The 14,415-nt window shown below is 39.9% G+C and overlaps 2 protein-coding genes across 5 annotated transcripts; both read right to left on the bottom strand.

Moving 5' to 3' along the window:
* Nucleotides 1–259: 259 nt before the first annotated feature.
* LOC4330465 (uncharacterized) lies at nucleotides 260–5,423 on the bottom strand. Its single transcript, XM_015771336.3, has 8 exons — nucleotides 5,057–5,423; nucleotides 4,873–4,968; nucleotides 3,168–3,278; nucleotides 2,770–3,079; nucleotides 2,228–2,318; nucleotides 1,778–2,087; nucleotides 1,446–1,594; nucleotides 260–1,149 (listed from the first exon to the last, which is right to left on the bottom strand). Exons 1-8 carry the CDS (start codon nucleotides 5,333–5,335, stop codon nucleotides 645–647), a joined length of 1,851 nt encoding a protein of 616 aa, XP_015626822.1. The 5' UTR covers nucleotides 5,336–5,423; the 3' UTR covers nucleotides 260–644.
* Nucleotides 5,424–8,993: 3,570 nt separating this feature from the next.
* Nucleotides 8,994–14,214, bottom strand: LOC4330464 (protein RADIALIS-like 3). 4 transcript variants are annotated; one of them, XM_066307893.1, is made up of 8 exons: nucleotides 13,661–13,775; nucleotides 13,324–13,371; nucleotides 13,049–13,090; nucleotides 12,450–12,585; nucleotides 11,672–11,777; nucleotides 11,059–11,212; nucleotides 10,660–10,964; nucleotides 8,994–9,315 (listed from the first exon to the last, which is right to left on the bottom strand). In XM_066307893.1, exons 7-8 carry the CDS (start codon nucleotides 10,938–10,940, stop codon nucleotides 9,291–9,293), a joined length of 306 nt encoding a protein of 101 aa, XP_066163990.1. In that variant the 5' UTR covers nucleotides 10,941–10,964; nucleotides 11,059–11,212; nucleotides 11,672–11,777; nucleotides 12,450–12,585; nucleotides 13,049–13,090; nucleotides 13,324–13,371; nucleotides 13,661–13,775; the 3' UTR covers nucleotides 8,994–9,290. The 4 variants fall into 4 exon arrangements, with proteins under 4 accessions (XP_066163990.1, XP_066163989.1, XP_066163992.1 ...); XM_066307892.1 differs by adding an exon at nucleotides 14,077–14,214 and having other exon boundaries at nucleotides 12,450–13,708; XM_066307895.1 differs by lacking the exon at nucleotides 11,059–11,212 and adding an exon at nucleotides 14,077–14,214 and having other exon boundaries at nucleotides 12,450–13,708.
* Between the last annotated feature and the right edge of the window lie 201 nt (nucleotides 14,215–14,415).

The raw sequence follows: 14,415 nt of genomic DNA, 5'->3' as shown, positions 1-14,415 counted from the left end.
AGGGTAGCCCATAGACTCGCCTGTTTCTATGTCATCTTGTATTACAGACTTGGTTGCTGAGGATATCTCAGCTAATGAGTAACGAAAGTTCGGGTTTGTTTTTTTTTAAAAAAACTTTGATGTGTGCACCGTTCCGAGTTCCCCGTGAAAGCTCGAAGAAACCAGAAAAATAAGATCGATCCAGGTTAAAAGACTTGTGTTAGGGGCAAGACATAAGTGCAAATAATTAGATAAATCCTACACAGACGACATGCAGGTCTATCGGTAAGTTCAACTTTTCATCATCTATGATAATGAAGACAAAATCAAATTCTAACAAATAAGATGAATGGTTGAACCACTTCAGTCAAATAAGATTTTCAGCATGCGCATCTCAGTCTTACCTATTTGCCTGTATTTCCATAAAAACCACCATAAATATGCTACAGGCAAAGAGATGGAACAAAATTGGAACCGGACAAGCCTAGGTCATACCCCCCGCAAAGAAGAACATCAGTATCCGGTGTGTTCTAAATTTCAACTTCTATCGAAGTCAGCTGGAGGAAACTGACTATATCTCACTCCATTCCTCATATCAGAACATATATATGGGGACAGTAGATCTGAAAAGGACTGCTGCTTTCTGATAAAATCTATAACATTGCTCAAGTTGAAGTCTCAGAAGCAAGCTTGATGCGCTGATGATGCTCAGCCACTTTGTATTCAACTACCTCCATAAGCAACTGGGGATCCAACACACAGTCAGGGCGGCCATAAACAGCAGCTTGCACACTGGCCATAAGCTTCGCAATCTCTCTGCCAGAGAATCCATTGATCTTCCTGGCAGCCTCCCTGAGCAAATCATCACTTATGTCCTTAACTTGTATCTTCTGCCGTTGCTTTTTCAGCAGTGAGTCCCAAAACGAGTTTTTTCCATCTTCCTTGAGCATATAGTGGTTTAAGTATAACCTGAGCAGCTGGAACCTCTCCTCCTCCCCAGGTAAAGGGAACTCAATAACTTCATCAATGCGGTCCGTAATAGCAGCATCAAGATCACTAGGTCGGTTTGTTGCAAGGACAAGGACAATATCCCTCGACTGGTCTCCAGTTCGAAATAGTAGTGCATTGAGAGCACTCCGCTGAGCTTCGCTCATGTGGGTGCTGTTGCGCCTAGTAAAGTGCAAGGAAAAGCATGAGATTAAAGGAGAGATGTGAAATTTGGTCATATGGTAAAATAAATTTATGATAAAGATTTGTTGTTTTGGGTTCTAACGAAGTTTGCTTTACTTTGTTTGAATTCAGTGGCTGCAAAGAGATTGGATGTACTGTCAGGCTCAAAATTAGTTCAAGTCAAGCTTAAGAATTGGGAATATCCTCAGGATTAGCTCATTAACATGCATATCACTATCTGTGAAAAAAAAAATCAGTGGTCAGACAAATGCTTAAATATTAAGTTGTGAACATACTCGCACAAGAACGCATCAGCCTCATCAATGAAAAGCAGCATGCCCTTCCTTGACTTCTTAGCCCAGTCAAAAATTTGATGTATTTTGGTAACAGCTTCTGATCCTAAGGGTGCAACATCTCCTCCCGTCATCATGGCATAATCCAAGCCCTGTCACATAAAGGATGCAATGGTAAGATTATACAATTGTTGTATAACTGAAGTTGACGGATACATATTTTTGTATTAAAAAAAATCCAGAAAACAAGGTTCTTTATAGAAGATCCATAAGCCTGATATTTCTCGAAGAATGGAGCAGAATAGATTAGCCAATTAGATCTATTGAAAACTTACAGATTTGCGTGCCATCTCCCTAGCAACTAATGTTTTCCCAGTTCCAGGGGGACCATAGAACAGCATGTTGCGAAATGGTGCATCGTGCGACTTTGTATTTGCTGTAGCTCGTGCAAGATGTTCAATCCTCCGTTTCAGTGAAGGATGAAGAATAACATTCTCAAAGCCTGCACCTCCTGACAGAGATGCTGAAGTAGATTTGAGAGCCTTAAACCTTGAAAGTGGAAACTTTGGCATAGATGATTCACGGATCAGTGAAGGTTGACCCAAGATTCTATTAATGTAACCCCATGTAACTTTTGCTCCTTCCCTAAAGTACAAAAGAGTAAATAAGAACATGACATGTCTCAAACAATTTTTGCTGACAAGGGAAAGATGAAGTCAAGCCGTGAAGTGGTTTTGTGTGTATGCATACTTCAAAAGTAAATTCAGCATGAAATCCAGATAAACCTGGTAGTATAAATTCCAGCAGCGAGCGCAGTAACTCCTCCAACACCCATCAATAATTTACTCCTGTCAGTCAACAGCATCCTAAACCCACCTACAAGTTCACATTAGAAAATAAGTTTGAATGAAAAATAAAGTATCGGTTATCAACATTCCCATGACAATTACATGAAAATGAAGAACAGATGTGTCACACAGTACATATTATTAATTTTGACATGAGACCATAGTTTCACTTAAATAATAATAAAATGAACAATGAATATATGGTGGTGCGATTTCACGTGATGACATTTCCACACAATTACTGGACACCATAACCACTAAAAACAGAGAGAAATATCTATGTGAGAATGCCAATGATATTGTCGAATTGAGAAAATTCCTAGAATACAGGGAAAAGGAGATTACAAACCTAAGAACTTCAATAATGACTGATCAAAAAAGGCATACACATTTACTATGAGTAACCAGCAATAGTAGCAGAACCAAAAGGAATTCAAGATTAAATTCGTAAGGATTGTCACTAGCAGGAAAATAAACACCTTCAATGTGTGAAAAAGTAGTATTTATTGCAGCAATCCACTTCTCTTTGTCGCCATTTATACGTTCCAGGAGCATCTTTCTGTTGTAGTCTTCTAAAGCCTTTGCTTCACGAGTAAGGGCTTCACCTTTTGCTTCAGCGTTAGCTTGGATATTTTGTTTCTTTAAGAGAGCCTTTTCTTTCTCATCCTCTAGCATTTTTTCTAAAATCTTCTTTTCTGTGGTACGCCTAACTTCTTCTTTCCTAAGGGCAGCTGCCTCTTGCATCTTCACAAGTTCTGCATCCTGTCGCCTTTGTGCTTCACGCTCCGTCTGGAAAAAAAAAACTTGATTAAATGATGCTGTGCTGTTAAAGCACCATTTGCCATTAAAGAAGGTAAACAGAGGGGGGAGTCAATACCTGCATTCTTTTCCTAGCTAATTCATCGTCATAACGTAACTTTTGTGCCTCTGCTTGAGCTTGCTGCTGCAAACTCTCTCTGAATTTTTCACCTTCTTTCTGTTGCCTCTCCTGTGGACCAGATATCGAGCATCAGAGGATAAACATGAGTAGATTGCTAACAATCTAAAGCTTTCCATTTTATGCCATGATATCTCATAGGATGTCTTTGCCATTCAAAAGGGCCAAGGCAGAATTGAATGTTTTGCATGTTTACTGTTTCAGTTTCTATTTCTTTTTATAAAGGAAGCTTTAGTGATCTTAGATAATTACATCAATATTGATATAGCCACTCTAAGATCACTCCAAGCCTCTGCATAACTAGGGTGCACATAGCCTATCTCTCTGAGTGAAAGATAAAACCCAATCTGCAATTGGGATGTGCCACGTCAGCAAATAAACCTCAACGTGTTGGTACATGGTTTGGTGAAAAACGACCATTGATTAAGGAGGGAAAAGACACAAACGCAATAGTCAATATATGGGGTATTCGGTGTCTAGACCCTTTGAGCGCCTTGGTGAATGAAAAATATAAAAGAAAAAAAAAAGGTGCAGGCCTGAAGTCATGCGAGGGATGCGAGGAGGCGAGCAGCGGCCGCGTGGATCTGGCGGCGTCGTATAATGGAAGGGAAAAATACAGTGTCAATCAGAATAGAAGCAACTCCACATATACAGGCAATTAATTGGCTTTTCTAGCTCTGTCAAAGAGCATGCTTTTTTCATTCAATACTAATATCTTATTGATCTAAAGACCTTTTCTTTTCTTTTTCTCTTTTTACATCACACAAACATAATTTAATTTAATGCTAATTTCATCGACATAGCGATACTTTCTTTTCCCTTTTCCTTTTTTTTTGGGGGTCTATGGGAGTAGTCATAAACTCAATTCTTATCTGGGGATTATTATTATTATTACTATTATTGCGGCAGAACATTACTACATGAGGACATGGCTACATATAAAACTGACTAACAGCGTTCAGAGATGATCATAACAGGGTGTGCAACCATGCATATAAGCAACTCTATGCCTAGGAGTCAGGTTCTTTGTTTTTCTTCATTTGCATCTTTAATTACGCTATACATGCCCTCTTAAATAAAAAAAATCACACTTTAGCACAGCCTCCTTTCATATGTATCTTTAGTACTCCCTCATGAGTAATGTTTTATCTCACCCTGTATTGTCACTAGACCAATTTTTAAAGTTGGAGATGCTGGACAACAAACTTTATGCGAAGAACATGTTATCAGGAAAATTAGACCCTAATCATCTAATATTTAATATTTTTTTTACTTTTTTCCCGTTGCAACGCACAAGTCATCTTCTAGTGATTATTGAAAAAAGAGAAAAATAAGGGCGACATAACCAACAAATATCATGCCACAGCAAACTACAACCACAATTGATCTTTCATCCTAGCTTCAAGCCCCAAGATATTTATGGCCTCACTAGTAAAGGTATGATTCACCAAATAGACTAACGGTGATAACGTGGTGCTGACGACTCATCAGCACTCAAAGCAAGAACAAGTTAGATGAAATTGACTGCTACTTTTCTGTTAGTCAATCACTGGAACTGCAGAGAAATCAATCTTCTGACATTTTGGCCATGTTTGGCATACCACATTGAATTATTTGCATCTAGGAAGGGGCAAAAGGCACTCACAATGTCCCTGAGGTGTTGTTGGATGATGTACTGAACCTTCTCGGCCTCCAGCTCCGCAAGCCGGGTCTTCTCCTGCATGCGCATCAGCTCAAACAGCTGCAGGCCAAACCAACCACACGAGAGGCAGAAAGCGTCAGTAGGTGGGGGCAAACCCCGCATTAGGTCAAAACAACAAACACCTTGCCTGCTTCGCGTATTTCGACGAGTTGAGCTTCCGCAGCAACCTGGCCGCCCGCTCCAGGCTCTCGGGGTCGAACCCGCTGGAATCCACCTCGACGGCCACCTCCGTGCCAGAGTCCTCCGAAGCAGCGGCGGCGGCGGCGGCGGCGGGAGGTGGAGGCGGGGGGGAGCTGCGGCGGAAGAAGGAGTAGCCGCTGTCCGCGTAGGCGACGTCGGCGAGCGACGCCGCGGACGCGGCAATGACGGCCGCCGCCGCCGCCGTCCGCGACCGGAGGCGCCACATGGAGTCGGTGGGAAGCGAGGGTTTTCGTGGGGGTTTTGGAGAGTTCGGCGGCGAACTAAAAAAGAGAGAGGGAGAGGAGGAGGAGATTGGAGAAGGGGAGATGTGATTTTCGCCTTTTCTTTCGGGAAGCTCTTCTTTCTTTCTTGCGTTCCAATCCAAACGAGAGCAATAGAATCCGGGCTGGGCCTCCACCGTAGATTTTTCGCTTGGATCGGCCCAAAACGAGGCCCAAACTGCGTGAATTCCTCCATTTCAAAGGGAATTAACACGAGATACTTTGGCGCCTCAGTTATTATTAGTTAATAACACGGGATTTTTTTTGTAAATTTCATAGGAATTAGCTTATCTCTTCGCGGAATTCCTATGGAATTGCTCCATTCCACAGGGAAATTTTATGTAAATTTCGCCTTTTGCAAAATTCCCATGAATTCTTCCATTCCCAAGGGAAAGTTAACATTTGCCTTGATAAATGTCCACTTTGGCTCTTGGCTTGATGTTCATCAACGAATCACATCCTCTTGATATTCGGCATTTCATATTACGCTCTTATTATAATGGATGCTGATTACTCATAATTTCAAATGACCTCGCATGGTCTATCACGACAAAGCATTCACTCGCCCTTCACCACCGGATTCAGTCCATCGGCACCAAAACTCTTGCTTGCTCTTCACCTCCATGAGGTCCATTTTAGCCGAGTCGTGCTTGCCATAGATAGTCACTTCATGCCATACCCTGTATTGTCAATGTCTTTACTTGCTCCTCATCAAACTATAATGTCCATCTTCTAATTTCAATCTTTTAATTTGATACCGAAACTCAACATAATCTCATCAAACTCATCACGGAAATAGTATGTTCCAAAAATCACCAAAATAATGATCGCACACTTAAGATTATAGATCTTCCAATCTCCCCTTACAAGGCAACTTTAGGGCATAGATCTTTCGATTATAACCTGTATGACACCAAGATAAGTTCAAGTACAAAAATACATTTTGAGAGTTCAACGATCTAGATAAAGAGAAACAAATAGAGTGGCTCATGTGTTAGCCCAATTGGCAATGAGTATAGGTCATGTGGGAAGTGGAGACTATGTGCTTCCGCAATAATCTAGACTTAAACCAGGAATGTAACCTCTTATATAGTCACTAATAAAGCTCTCTTTTTAACCTCAAAAAGAAAACAGCGCGCGCAAAAACTAATAGGTTCACTAACCAATGTGAAAACCGCGAGAGAAAAACTGAGCTAGTTGACCCATCCTCTCCTAGTCGTCCTCCTGTTCCCAACCCATAAAAAACCACTAAAAATATATAGAGAGAAAAATATGAGAGGAGCTGGGAAAAAAGAAAAAGACGGATAAAAAAATTAAATCATGTTCCTCATATTTGGGGAGAAAAACAAATAGTTTGAAGAAAAGGGAAAAAGACGGGAGAGAAAAAATTAAACCGTGTTTCCCCTATCCAGGAGGAAAAAAAATTGAACCACATTCTGTGCGGACCATCTTGTTTCTCATCCCCGTTGCAACTTGCAGTACATGACATGTGACTAGTCTGAAAAAAAAACTGAGATTCAGGGGGGTGGATAGGTGACCGTGCTAACTTATCTCAATTTTCCCCTAAAAATAACTTATCTCAAATTTACTTAAGCTACAATTATTCACAATGGTGGGATCAAATCCTCCGCCCCTAGAGTTCAAGGACTGTACATGCTGAACAATCAACTATGCAAAAAAAAAAAAAACTCTTAGAAAAACGTATGCAAGAAAAACGATTTTTCATTTTTTATGTGATACCTGCTTAGGGGTACTGTTGACAAAGAACAACTCAGGGCCTATTTACTTTAATGCAAAAAAAAACCTTACCAAATTTTGATATAGTTGTCAAAATTTTGGCAGGATTTCTTATATAGTTACCAAAATTTGGCAGCAAACTAAATGTAGCCACTTTTTTGGCAACTTTACTAAAATTTGGTAAGATTTTTTTTAGCATCAAAGTGAACAGGCCCTTAGCCAAGAGAAATTGGAATGGTAGTTTGAGATATTATTTTTTATGAAAAATGAGACTATTCAACATCTTTTCATAGAGTGTCATTTTGCAAAATTTCTTTGGAGAGCTGTTCAGGTTTCATTTGGTTTATATCTCATATATTTGAAAATTGGCTTGTGGGGGTTGATAAAAAAACCAGTAAACTTATTTTTATAGGAGCATCTACTATATGTTGAGCTATAGGGTTGAGTAGGAATGATATTATTTTTGAGAAATCACCATCTATGTCCTATATGCAGATTCTTTTCAGGACAACATATTAGCTTTGGTCCTGAGCACAACTATAAAAGTATGATGAAGACTATAAGCTTTTGAAGTCTGCATGTCGTAATCTTGAGACGACAGTTATGCATCCTTTTGTCAACTTCGGATGGAGATTCACAAATAAAATTCAATAATTGTGCGCTCTTTATCTTGTGTTGGCATTTATGAGTTTGTGTTCGCTTTATGTTTGGAAGAGTTTTTTTAAGTTCTCTTTAAGTTGCACTCGTTTTGAGTGATTTCGTGTAATAATTAGTTGTAACTCATTTGAGCAAAGGCTAGAATGGATTTCTATTCCATTATTATCTTAAAAAATAAAAAATAAAAACGAGGTATAGCGGTACTACAGCCTACAGGCTACATCTAGGTTGCGGAGACCTAATAATACCCGCCAAAGACTGTGCATGTGGATATATGGTCTACGAAATCACAATGCAGATTCCTTAAGCGGGTCTTAGCCGACCAACCTGGTGTCGATTTCCATTGTACATTTTAACCTGAATCGACAATGACATGGCAACCGTCGTGCAATTATACAAGCTTAGCTTGCCTTGCGTCCTCTTGTTACATGGTGTAACTAACTTACCCTACACCCAGTTGTTATACTTGCTTAGAGTGTTCTTGTTATACAAGCATACAACTCATTGCTTGCTAGTTGCTACGTACACTTGCATGGTGCATCTGACGCCTGTGATCATCGAGTTGTTTTTTTGTCCATGGATGCTAGTATTACTCAGGACTGATCGATCTTATCATATCTTCCACGATCACAAGTAGACTGCTGCTCTAGCTTTGCTTAGGGACCACGCTGCCGACAGAGCTGGATCATGGCCCTCGCCTATCCAAGATGGCTATTTTTTCCTTATCTTATGACTATTGATGAGTACTTAGACATGGATTCGGTACATTGCATCCAAAAGCCCTGAACTTTCGTTAGCGTCCAAATCCTGTCGCACTGTCGCGGTATCGTGCAACCCCGCAGCATCATCTTTACGACTCAACAACATAATAGATTAATAATCCCTCCGTTTCAGGTTACAAGACGTTTTTAACTTTAGTCAAAGTCAAACTGCTTTAATTTAACTAAGTTTGTAGAAAAAAGTAGTAACATTTTCAACCCAAGACAAATTTATTATGAAAATATATTCAATTATTGATTTGATAAAACTAATTTAGTATTATAAATATTACTATATTTTTCTATAAACTTAGTTAAACTTGAAACAGTTTAACTTTGACCAAAGTCAAAATGTCTTATAACCTGAAACGGAGGGAATAGTTGACAAGTTGGTACACAATCACAATGACACAATGGGAGTTCGCAAAGTAAGACAACATGAAGATAGATATATAGTAAGAACATGTGAACTTTAGATCTCAGAGAAGATTATAAACTTTCCATCAGATATTACATATACAGCATCGTCAGATGGAATACAACAGTATAATTCAGCAAACCAGTCATAGCTCAATTGAAACTAAGTTACTAACTACTGGTCTATTAGGGCCAGTTCTGATTCACACACGCGCATAATAGAAAACATAAACGAAATAGTGAAGGTAGCATCTGCAGGGACAGTCGATCATATGTGTCGGTCTTGCTGGAACTCAGGCTGCTTTCGGCTTTCGAGATGTCAATGTCACATTCACTGAAAGTTGTGGTACCTCCTCCTGCAACAAGAAAAGAAATTAAAAAAGCAATAATAAACCCATTTATTCATCTTCTCCAACGGAAAGATGAAGATAAAATGTTACCACTTCCATGCAAGACAAGAAAAGCCCCACTATTTAAAAGCGCTTTATACCCGTCATAAAGGCGAAAAACTTTAAGATGGTGGGGTTCTATGTTGCTTTTCCTGCAACTCTTCGGTAAAAGATGCATATGGTTGCTTAATGCTGTGCTAGGTTCCATTCTCATGGGGCCTTTCTCTTTCTGGAGAGGAATCCAAAGGCAGGTTCCAAAAAGATGGATACAATTCTTGGCGCCTTTGCCTGTCTATTTTCTCACAGACGCACACAACTAGAGTAATCAAATTAAAAAGCAAGTGTGAAGCAGTGCAGACATACTGATAGAAAGAATGCCAATTGTTCACTTGCATAAACGATTTTCTGGGCCACGAGACTAGGGCCTTACAATATGTAGTTATGAGTCCTGGCCTACTTATCCTTCCAGCAGAGTGCACACTCATCTCTTCAACAAATAATTGAATGGCCGAGTTATGTTTAATAGCTAGGAACTAGCTAGGACTACTAGATTATCTCCATATCTTTCCCCAGATTAAAGAATTTAGAATCGAAACCAAATTAGATCAGATGGGCAGATGATGTTGAATTTGCATATTGCCTGCAGTTTCCCGTACAGAATATTTCCATCTAGTTAAATTTGCATGTTGCCAAACAAAGCATGTAATTGACAATTAGACAAGGGATGGCAAAAGGAAATAATGTCTTTTCTCATTGAAATAAAGTCCCAACAAACATAGAGCAAAAAACAGGAAGAAAATAGCACAACTTGTTACCAGTAATTGTAATAAAGAGATACGGCAATTGTAGTTTAGATAAGGCCAAAAAAAAAGGCACTTTGAAGAGCTAGTAAAATTTCAAGTTTTCATAAGAATGTCTAATTAACAAACTAATGGCACGACTTGAGAAACAAGTCGCCTCCAGCTAAATCCTAAGAACAATTGTTAGCCTTACTTTGTGGAAATCACATGGTAAGGATAACCAAAGGTTGTGTCCACATACACAAGCAAAATAACTAGAAATGCTAGCTAACGGAACAAAGCAGAACAAGCAATAAAAACATGTTGCAGATTAGAAGGGAAAAGATAATCAAGGTGGACAGCAGAATATAGTAAGCTAGAAACAATAAAATGAACAAAAGCCTCTAGCTCAAGTAAACATATACTCATGAGTCATGGCCTGTGTAAATAACTTCATAAGAAGAGGATGTACAGGGTAATGATGGTGCATATATGGAACGATCATGAAGAGAGTGATGAGCCACCAAATTACCTCTGGTCCTCATTGGCACTGCCCCGAGAGTTGCTGCTGCTGCTGCTGCTGCTGCTGCTAGCATTGGAGCTGTTGTAATGGGATCCTTGATGGCCTCCTGTAGAGTCAATGCGATCCACGTCCTTGATCAGCTTTTCATAGTGCCTCTTCACATCATCAACTGACTTTCCACCACCAACTGCCCGTGCCACATTCTGCCAGCGATCTGGCGTATCCCTGTCATATATTGCCAGCGCCCTCTCAAACACCTTATTCTGCTTTGTTGTCCAGGATGAACTCATCCTCCTTCAAGAAAGGCCAAGGTCCTAGAAATGGCTACTGTTTATGGTTGCTTGTATTTCAATGGAACAAAGAGTGAACATGGTGCTGCTATTTATACAGAGGGGCCAAGAAAAATACCCTGTAATGGTGGTGGTGGTGTCACTGGTGTAGTGGTGTGGTGTGAACCATGTTGATGGGAGTACCAAAGAGGTACTGTATCATTTATTTGGAATCTATAGACGTGTACCACAGAGGTTTGGCCTTCTAATACCCCCTCTGCCACACCCCAACCCTAACACACATATGAAGAAAAAAAGAACTATTTAGAGAGATCATTTATCCTTTGATCCCTGTTTGGGACAATGTGTTAAGGGTGCATTTGATGGTTAACATATGCTAGGTAATATGTTATCACTATGTGAAGGTATTGGCACTAACAACTTGTAGAATGTTTCAAGTAAAGGTGATTTCTGGTACTGATTCAAGTCAACTGAATGGCTGTAGAAACCATGAAATGTGTATCAATTCAGTGATTACGACAAGCAAATAGTTTTTGGAATAGAAGCTGTGGCTATGAAGCCTTCCAGGTAAAAACAGAAGACTAGAAATTTGTATTAACATCCTCCCCTCTCAAACAGAAATGTTCAAATATTTTTTTTTATTTTATCACAATCTAAATGATGAGACATGTGCAAGTCCTAAACAGTTTATTGAATGCTTGTATTATATTCATTTTTAGTAGAATTAGAACCTTTATATTCAAATCAAGAGGACAAAAAGACTGCAGATTGTCTTGTGCAATGCACATATAGCAGGCCAGTCTTCACTATAACCTTCACTCTGCAGCTTCACTGAACCTATTTAAAGGAAATGCCAATAAAATGAGTAGGAACGGACACACATTAAATATATGCCTATTTGGACTTCCTCTAATTGAGGAAAATAAGCTTTTATTGCGCCAGAAAGGATAGAAGTACTTATCTACCCCTTCATATTTCAACTAAACTAATCTGTCATGGTGCTAGAAAAGAATGACATGCAAACCAGATATATTATTCAACTGTGATATGTAGTCAAACAAAACAGATAAAAACAATCCATATCAACACCTAGAATTCAACCCCTTTGCGCATAATGACGACATACTGGAGATATTCAGTCAAAATGTTCATAGACAGAAACTATATTGAAAATAGCTATTTCATTCAAACATTAAGTCACTTTGATGTCCAGTCACAGATAATTGACATTTTGGAAATTGACATGTAAGTTTGGGTTTGGCCATTAATTTCTACTGTAACATGTTTACGGAATATAAATATATCATGAACACATTTTTCAAGAAAAACTTACATAAACCTTTTTTTTCAATGTAATTGCAGTCATCCCAAAATGTCACTAACCTTGCTGGTGGGAGCAATATAGGTTTATTCTAGTAAAAAATATGTAAATAGGATCTAGTGTACAATGAAGTGCCATAACTAGATTCATGGGATAACTGCATGTTATGCGAGAGGATACATACTTACATGTTTGATTTCCGTAGCACAGTGATTGGTAGATAGTTCAGGGTACTATGAACCTCCAGATTTTCTATAAAAAGAAAATGACAGATCTGATCCAAGCATGATCCAAACAGTCTAAGGAATTTCTTTTCTGGTAACCCTGTAGGATGGTGAAATTACCACTTATTATAACAATGGTCCATTCCATGTAGAAAATCATGTTTTATTTCTCTTTCTTGGTGAACATTCCAATGGCATCATTCCATAACTTTCTTTTCTCAAAGGACTAATTGTTCAAGAGAACTTCAAAAGCTATACAAAATGAATTCGCTGAACATTTCTAAATGGTTTGTTCCTGCCAAAATGCGATTTGGTAGTTCAGTTTTTTTTTTAACATTGTAAATTCTTAGCATTTACTTCAGATTTTTGTTCTTTCATCTTAGTCCTCAGGACTTCCAATTAAAATGAAAGTCCTGCCACGTCTACATTTTGGCCAACATCAAATAGTTGACTAGGCCACAAACTGCAAGTTTTTAATAAGAGAGAGGAACAGGTCATCCAGTTATGATGATGAGAGTTTAGAAATAGGTTATGCCTGAAAGTGTGGATTACAAAATACTTACTGGCTCCTTTACATCAGTCGCATCAGCAAAAACAAAAGTCACCTGCACATATGCGAATCTCCCACGTGATAATTCAAATCGTCAACATCCTAAGGTGTGGACGATGGGGAAGAACCCCCACCATGCAAGTGGCCAAGATTCTTGTATTACATGGGATACAAATCTCTACAGTCAAGTACCAGGGTGCTCTCTTGGCAATAATCTATTCTATGGATTTGGTACTTGAAAACAAAAGGACTCAAATATTTATTTGAATATTTATAACTCAAACTTACCAGCCAAGGGTATTGGATTTCCTGATCACGTTGACTAACAATATCAGCCTGTCATGATATGTGGTGCATTGAGAAAAATAATATGAAAGATGAAACAAGCTAAGAAAATTTATGATCAAATGAACCAAACTCCTAGCACTCCCAAAGAAAAACTTCTGATATTTTTCTGATTAATCATGTATTTACCTCTGCAAGTAAGCATGTAATTATGTGACGGTGACATCATAAGAACAGGATCCACACCATATACTAATATAGCACATCAAAGATTGGATTCCCAACATAGATGTGCACTTGATGAAAAGTAGGGAACCCAGCAGGAAACTGGAAAAGGTACCTGATAATTGATCTGTGGCATAGGAGCTAAAGAATGATGCCTGATTGCCTGGATAAGAATCATAAGATGCGATAAAGCCACTGTGAGAGGAGGAGGCGACGAAGTATAGATAGATTAACTAGAATAAGATCTAGCTGATCTCGGGGCTCTGATGTTTCCTTCTTCTTGCAGGGAACAATTGGTCCAATTTTGTGTAGACAGCAGGTTGGCACGTAGGGTCGTATCATTGGCCCGGTGATCTCGTTTTCAGCGGCCAAATCGTACGAAATGCCGACTTCCATTCCCTCCCCCATCCTAGATTCCCCCGTGTGTCTCGTCTCGCGGCCACAGAATCAAAGCATCTTCGCTACCCCCAGACTTAGATTACGCGCAAACGAACGATGCTATGATAGTGGAGGCCGGGGGAAAATCCTCACCTCACAGTTACCTCCAATGGCCGTCGGCTACGAAACCCACGGAAGCCGCGAGCGAGCAACCATGCCCGTGGCCAGCCCATGGCTTCCCGCGTTTGGAAGGACGCCGTTGCCCACCGCCGCCGCCGCCGCCGCCGCCGTGGAGAGAGAGAGAGAGAGAGAGAGAGAGAGAGGCGAGGCGGAGGAGAGGACACGCGCGAGCCGGAATCCCCAGGCTTCCCGCTGGGCCGTTCGCTGCGAGGGCCTGGAAAATGGGCTGCGGCCCATTTTACGAGCAAACTGGCCCAGCCGCACACTGGCGGCCACGGGCTAATCTCGGCGTGGCTGCGCTGCGCTTGTTTT

Source organism: Oryza sativa, chromosome 2 (assembly GCF_034140825.1).
Source record: "Oryza sativa Japonica Group chromosome 2, ASM3414082v1".
Lineage (NCBI taxonomy): Eukaryota > Viridiplantae > Streptophyta > Magnoliopsida > Poales > Poaceae > Oryza > Oryza sativa.
Note: the sequence above shows the minus strand (reverse complement) of the source record. Positions and strands in the feature narration are given on the sequence as shown.

Coding starts and splice junctions, on each gene's coding strand:
- LOC4330464 (XM_015771591.3), bottom strand. CDS start 14,156: ATGGGCTGGCCACGGGCATGGTTGCTCGCTCGCGGCTTCCGTGGGTTT. Junction 10,876..14,076: donor CCATTGGAGGTAACTGTGAG/GTGAGGATTTTC, acceptor AATATATGACAG/GGATACGCCAGATCGCTGGC. Junction 9,316..10,659: donor AGTGCCAATGAGGACCAGAG/GTAATTTGGTGG, acceptor TTCTTGTTGCAG/GAGGAGGTACCACAACTTTC.
- LOC4330465 (XM_015771336.3), bottom strand. CDS start 5,335: ATGTGGCGCCTCCGGTCGCGGACGGCGGCGGCGGCGGCCGTCATTGCC. Junction 3,279..4,872: donor AACAACACCTCAGGGACATT/GTGAGTGCCTTT, acceptor TCTGGTCCACAG/GAGAGGCAACAGAAAGAAGG. Junction 1,150..1,445: donor GCTGATGCGTTCTTGTGCGA/GTATGTTCACAA, acceptor GCACTTTACTAG/GCGCAACAGCACCCACATGA.